This window comes from Spea bombifrons, chromosome 1 (genome assembly GCF_027358695.1).
Source record: "Spea bombifrons isolate aSpeBom1 chromosome 1, aSpeBom1.2.pri, whole genome shotgun sequence".
NCBI lineage: Eukaryota > Metazoa > Chordata > Amphibia > Anura > Pelobatidae > Spea > Spea bombifrons.
In genome coordinates, this window is record NC_071087.1 from 141,242,419 (window position 1) to 141,249,816 (window position 7,398).

The 7,398-nt window shown below is 36.7% G+C and overlaps 1 protein-coding gene across 1 annotated transcript in view; it reads left to right on the forward strand.

Annotated features, from left to right (window-relative positions):
* HAPLN1 (hyaluronan and proteoglycan link protein 1) overlaps positions 1 to 7,177 on the forward strand; it is a 42,107-nt gene extending 34,930 nt beyond the window's left edge. The window contains exons 4-5 of the mRNA XM_053475150.1: positions 3,903 to 4,205; positions 5,879 to 7,177. Coding sequence (XP_053331125.1) covers positions 3,903 to 4,205; positions 5,879 to 6,162 — 587 coding nt within the window. The 3' untranslated portion in view covers positions 6,163 to 7,177. The remainder of the gene's footprint in view (positions 1 to 3,902; positions 4,206 to 5,878) is intronic.
* The last annotated feature ends 221 nt before the right edge of the window (positions 7,178 to 7,398 follow it).

Genomic DNA, 7,398 nt, shown 5'->3' on the forward strand with positions numbered 1-7,398 from the left:
TGAAGCCTCAAAGCTTTTTGATTAAGATATAATTTAGCTTTCTTTGCTCTTCTTAAAATACATTTTGTATAGTTTTTTTTTCTTTCTGAATACCTGATCTACCATCCTAACTCTAAAAGAAGATTAATCTTTCTTACAAAATCCTATTAATCAAGTGACAGACCGAACATCAAAGTTTGAATTACGTTACATTAGACTGAGTTTTTTTCCCCACAGTGTTTATTGGAAAAATACATCTTAATTTGAGCTGTTTACAAATCAGCTCATTTTTGCCTTGCTCATTTGACACTCCTTAAAACGCAATTATATCCAGAAGAGCTGGTTTGTTGTAAATGTGATGTATTGCATATTGCTTTGGTTCCAGATTACCAGTCCAGAGGTTAATATGCCGTAAATATTGTTTTATGTTTTGCATATACAGAAAAGGACAAGACATTTAGAGAATTAGGTGTGTTGGGGACATACCTCAGTTTGATTTTACTATATGACTCGACCCGCATCATGTAAGCGTCATCACAATATCAGGGTACCAAATTGGGACACTGGGTGCAACGTTCATGGGAAAATATTCCAGGTATATAATTATATAAATTTATACCTATCAGCCATAACATTACGACCACTGACAGGCGAAGTGGATAACACTGATAATCTTGTTATCTTGGCAGCTGTCAGTGGGTGGAATATATTAGGCAGCAAGTGAACATTTCATCCTTAAAGTTGATGTGTTAGAAGCAGGAAAAATGGGCAAGCATAAGGATCTGAGCTACTTTGTCAAGGGCCAAATTGTGATGGCCAGACAACTGGGTCAGAGCATCTCCCAAACTGCAGCTCTTGTGGGGTGGTCTGCAGTGGTCAGTACCTTTCAAAAGTGGTCCAAGGAAGGAAAAGCGATGAACCGGTGACAAGGTCATGGGCGGCCAAGGCTCATTCATGCACGTGGGCTGTGAAGGCTGGCCCATTTGTTCAAATCCAACAAACAAGTAACTGTTTCTCAATTTGCTGAAAAAGTTAATGCTGATTCTGATAGAAAGGTATCAGAACACACAGTGCATTGCAGTTTGTTGCGTATGGGGCTGCGTACTCGCAGACTGGTCAGGGTGCCAATGCTGACCCCTGTCCACTGCCGAAAGGGCCTACAATGGAAGATGATGAATCATGTTTTCTTTTACATCACATGGATGGCCTGGAGTATGTGTACCACTTACCTGGAGAACACATGGCACCAGGATGCAGCCCAACCTCGCAACTTTCAGGACTTAAAGGACCTGCTGCTAATTGGTGTGTGGGTGTGTGTGTATATATATATATATATATATATAATGGCTTCTGGTAACGGTAGAAATAGAATTAAACCAATATTGGGCTGTTTTGTACCTCCTGCAACCACTGTAAGAGTTGTCGAGTGAGGGAGCAGTGACACCTGTGCTAACATCAGTGGGTATATATTTTTTTCTGTGGAATTGGCCTAAAATTTTGGCTGGAATTTTTAACACTTCTGCACTAAAGAAATCACCATCTATGCTAACTAAATAGTTAGATACTATTAGATACTTGTTACTGATTTGGTCCTCACTAGTGGATCCTTAGCCTCTGCAATGAATTGAGAGATGGGGGTGTCTGTGTCGTTGGCAGTGCCTCCACCGGCTTTCTGACCAGGACTTTGTGATACAAAAAAACTGGAATTGATGCAAAAGTGAATAGTACCCTCATGTATCAAATAATGAAAAAATAATAACATAGTAACAGTAGTTCTGGTAATGATAACATTTAGCGTAGACACTATCTGGGGATTCTCAGTACCATGAGATTTCCTTCCAACCAGTCTCCACCCTTCCCCAATAACCTCTGTAGAAATCAGTGGTGCACATTTTGGGACCTTAGGTTGCATATTTTAGCACAACCCCTTTAAGCACAAGGTACAAGTATCTATGAGTGCTTTGGTGCGGTGCCTGCAATACAGGGGAAATGTCTACTTGCTGTCTCCGGTCTACCAGTCCTGCGTCTTCTACTGTGTTGCAGAAATCACTTTACCATCCGGTAGCATACTGATGGCTTCCTCCTGAATAGATGACCGGATCTTTCTTCTTCAGCAGTAGTCAGCAGGCACTGGGCACAGTTAATGGCATGATATCTAGATCACTGATAGTCTTCAGCTACAGGATGTTATAAGGTGCTCACAATTCTGTGAAGTGCGTTTTTCCATCAGGGATATCACTGTTCAGTCTTGCAAGTTCCTGGGGCCTTCTTGGGGCCCTAATAACCTAATAGCCAACGCCTCCTCAATCTTACCAATAGTTCTCAGCTCATTGCTGCCAAAAAGTCTGGAAGATCATTGCTGTTCCCTACAGCACTTGCCCCAGCAGCAGGGGGTGATGGGAGGAACAAACCCGTCTTAGATATACCAAGACCAAATAGAAGTATCAAGGTATGCCATGTATGATGACAGCTCCAGAGAAAGACATATTAATATTTTATCAATATAGTTAGCAACCTTGCTGTGACGCTTTAAGTGTTTCTTTTATTCATTGAAATGTATACATTTTTGTTGAAATGAAATGAAAACAGTCCTATCATCAGTTAATTTTGTGTATACTACAGAAATATTGTCTGGTTTTTATTTTCACACATATGAAGGATTTCAGTTGATAATACAATTCAAAAATGCACAAAAATATAAGCAAAAATACTGCTGTTTATTTTTTTTATGTGTTCAGAAAATGTAAGAGGATAAATATGCAGCTTGGCTTTTGTTGAATAAACTAAGAAAAGTAAAATGAACGGAGAGAGACACAGATGCCCAAGGCCTACAAAAATAATAAATACATTTATTTACAACACTAGATTTTAAAGTCAACAAATTCAATCACTGAAGATTATTTTTGCCCCCCTGAAGTGGAATAGTATTTACTCCAATGCATTTTGGTAACATACTGTTGGCTAATATACAAAGGAAAGAGGAACTTTTATAATGCCAAGGCTATGAATCTGTCACCAGTGCCCGATTGCAAATGTGAATTTGTAATTCATTCACAATAACTAGAATATGCTTGTTTATTTTCCAAGACATGTCATTGGTGCCTTTGTCCTGTGAACTGAATAAAAGATTGGGAGTTCATCAGCTAATGCACTACGCAGTACTATATTGCTGTAATATATTAAAATTGATAAGCTAGTGCTTTCCTCTATTAACATTGATTGCGGGGTGGACCATTTCTGCATGACCAAACAAACAGCTTGATGATTAGCATTTAAGCTGTCATTTCAAAGGGCCACACAAGGAAACACTATAATTATTGATACCACTGGGCTAAACATACCCTCAAATTGTTTTGTTTTAGTCTCGTAAAACAGGGTGGCCATAAACTAAGTAGCCCACCAGCGTATCTGCTTTATGATGTGCTTTGCAGAATTACAGATGTCAGGGCAATATGATCCAAGGCTTTATTGAAAAGCAATCTCTTGACTGCACTTATCTCCTTCTTAGTATTGGACACATTGTCAAACTAATGTAGCTTAAATTGGGAATTTCAATGGCTATACGCATAATCAGAATTTCAAAAGTTAAAATGCTATTTATCTGCCTATCCATCTATATGTCTATCACCCTCTCTCTATGATCGTATCTATCTTTTCCTCGTAACATCTACTTTTAGTCATATAGTCAAAACATTGCTGCTTGACACTACCAGATATATCTTTATTTTAAGTGGACATTAATTTGATACTTTTATTTTAAGTTGGTTCTTGGCTGAATGTGAAAAGGTTTTTATTTTTCGAGACCTGCAATTTCCCTCGGCACGGGCTGTGGTAATTCAAGTTGGTCCGTTCTGAGACAAATTGAGAACCACTTAAAACTGATTTTTTTATTTTCTAAAGTATATCTTTGTTTTTCAATATAGGCATTGTTTTCCCATTCTTTCCTCGAATGGGCCGTTACAATCTGAACTTTCATGAAGCCCAACAAGCCTGTCAAGATCAGGATTCTATCATCGCCTCTTTTGATCAACTCTACGATGCATGGAGGTCAGGACTGGATTGGTGTAATGCTGGCTGGCTCAGTGATGGGTCAGTACAATACCCTATAACTAATCCAAGAGAACCCTGTGGGGGCAAGAACACTGTTCCTGGAGTTCGGAACTATGGCTTCAGAGACAAAGATAAAGGCAGATATGATGTGTTCTGTTTTACCTCAAACTTCAAAGGTGAGAGAGTGTGCATTAAAATAATGACCTTCAAAATATGGAAAGTGACCATCCGTGTTCATTATAATGTGCTTTTTATTTTTTTCTTCTTTCACCTCAAGTATATATGTGAATTTTCACAATCCCACAGCACGTTTGTTTGCTGTACAGAACTGTAAAATGATGGGATTACAAAAAGTGGCAGATGCACCTTTGTGTATCATACCCTCATACCTAACGTAGCCAGACATGCGGCTTCCACATGAATAATTTATGCGTTATAAAAATGTGTGTAATTTATCTCAAAATATATGATACGGAAATTAATTGATAAGATGATGTTATTTCTGGAAGCATTGTTGGAGAACAGATATTTCTGGCAGAAGATGTAAGTGTGAATTTGTGTGTTTCCGTGACGACTGTTTGCTTTGCTGTTCTCTTCAGACTTTATTTTAGAGTTGGCTCATTTGAGATTAGGAAGAAACTGAAAAACAAACTTGCACTGAAAATGACATAGTGTGCTTATTGATAACACTGGTAGAGTGTAGAATGCTTTATGTATAATTCTGTAATTGGAAAAGGGACTAGTTAATGACCAACCTTAATATGTCTCTCCAGCAAAAGAGTTTGGATGGTTTTGTACAATACATAGTTTAAGTCTATGAGATGTCTTGAAAGCCAACCATTGAATTAAACTTTGTGTAATGCAAGATCAGCTCAACTCTTCTTGGAGAAGAAACCTCTTAAACTATAATAAAGTTGATACGTTGAAACTTTGGTTTTAGTGAATAATCAATGGTGTAGTTCAAGGGTAACTCATTTACAGCTTTATATTTGTTGTTGAACCAACCCAAATAATGTCCAATGGCTTATTGAGCATTACAGGATTTACAGTTAAGCAATGTACCCACATGTACAAGATTCAAAATCATTGAAAAGAAGTAAAATGTTAACATATTGAAGTTTTGAGCTCTAGCACTGGAGAGGTTATTTACACACATTGGGGATCTTGCATCAGAGGCTAACCTGCATTCAGGAAAAGCTGGACAAGACAGAGATTACTGTTTAGCTGTGCTGGGGGGATTAGTTAAAATGTAACATACACGTTGTATCCAGTCTACGGGGAGGCTGCCTGTTCTGTAGGTGCTCTGTTACAATATATGTCTTTACCTAGGAGGCCAGTTATGTAGCTTCTGCTGTATAAGGGGTGACCAGGCTATCACAACACGGCCTTCTCCATGCAAAACAGCAGCTCTTTATAGAGTCAGTCAGAGTATTTAACCTACTTGACCTTTAAAGAAAAATAGCAAAGCCAGTCAAATACCGGCCATGACCCCAGCCAGGCCTATAGATAGGTTTGAATGAGAGCAATAAAATTTGAGCCAACAGCTAATTAATGCAAAACAGAGCTGTCATTTTGCCAACTTATACATTTTTTTACAGTTTGGGACACCAAATAAACACATGCAATGTGTTCAGCTTCTCTGAAGTAAAAATAGTCCATTACTTTAAAACTGTCTTCAAAACAATTACACTAATGGAAACAAGAACTATAGGGATTTAGTTAACTTAGTAAAACTGTAAAAATGATGATGATGTTGCTATAAACAGGAGGTGAGATAAATGCAAGTACATATTCTCTGTTTTATTTAATGTTATTAAGTGGTTAATGTGATTTTTTTTTTTCCCACTAGGCCGCTTCTACTACCTAATACACCCAACCAAGTTGACATATGACGAAGCCGTGCAAGCATGTATTAATGACGGTGCCCAAATTGCTAAAGTAGGTCAGATGTATGCGGCTTGGAAACTTCTCAACTATGATCGATGTGATGGTGGATGGTTGGCTGATGGAAGCGTCCGCTACCCAATCTCGAAACCCAGAAGGCGCTGCAGTCCCAATGAGGCAGCTGTTCGTTTTGTTGGCTTCCCCGACAAAAAGCACAAGCTATACGGTGTTTATTGTTACAAAGAATAGAACTGTAATATCCAAGGGCACAACAGTATTAAGAAAACAATTAAGAACATGTGAAAGATTTATTTTCAGTATGAACTCATGCAAGCTACAAAAACTGTGATGAAACTTTTTACTTACTGTACAAATTATCAGAAACCCATGTCATTCCTTTTTAATTTTATATATATATATATCATTATCAGAACAGACCATCCTTATATTAATTGCTCTAATTAAATCTTAATTAGAGCAAAACTGTTAAGCTAAAGAACCATACCAAATATATACAGTATTTTATTAAACAGGCATGCCATAGCTTGGTAATAAATGTTTTAATCGAGGAATGTAAGGTTACTCAAAATAGAAGCTTATGAAGCACATTTTTTAAGATAGTTTATATTATTATTATTTTTAATGCACTACGAGGAGAAATAAATCAGCAGGGTTGCCATTTTGAATACTCATTATTTGTAGGTAAACAGTAAAGTAGCTTAGAATATTAGCATATAAACTGTATTTACATAGGTCCATGGCTTGTTTTAGTGTATATTATTTGAAGAAAAAAAAAACAAAACAAAGAAAAAAATATCATAATTGCCCATTTGTGTTGTAAAAAGCACAGTGAGGATTCTCAACATTTAAACTGTATTTTTTATTGTAAATTAAACATTGATGAATGTTTGAATTATTAACGAATGACCCCTACCTTAATTCACATGAATAAAGCCTGAGAAGCATAGAGTTACAGGTACCTTTGAATCGTATTAATGGGTTATTTAACCTCTTGAGTGCCAACAGCTCAGACCAAGCAAAGCCCGTGGCATTCAATAGGCTAAGCTTCCTATCATCTGGATAAGATAAATTCAGCACTTACTCAGGGCAGTTATATAGGTGAACTGCTGGGCAGAACAAACACAAGATATAACAAATTTATTGTATGTTATTATGTCTTTATAAAGAGATATTTAATATGTCATTCCTATTTACAAGTAAAAATGTAATTGGATAACCTTATTAAAATATTACAATTATATAACGTATGACCATAATTATTTAACAGTGGATCTCTATCCATAAAATATCTTAAGTTATCCAACATGCCTAAATGACATTTTTTGAAAGACCTGGTAAGTATTGTAAAAAGTGACAACATAAAGATGGCGTAAATGTACTTTCACATGTTAAGCAAAAATATTTAGAAGTATACATTTCTTACTCATTATTTAGTTTAAGCACTTACTAATTAACATTTTAAGA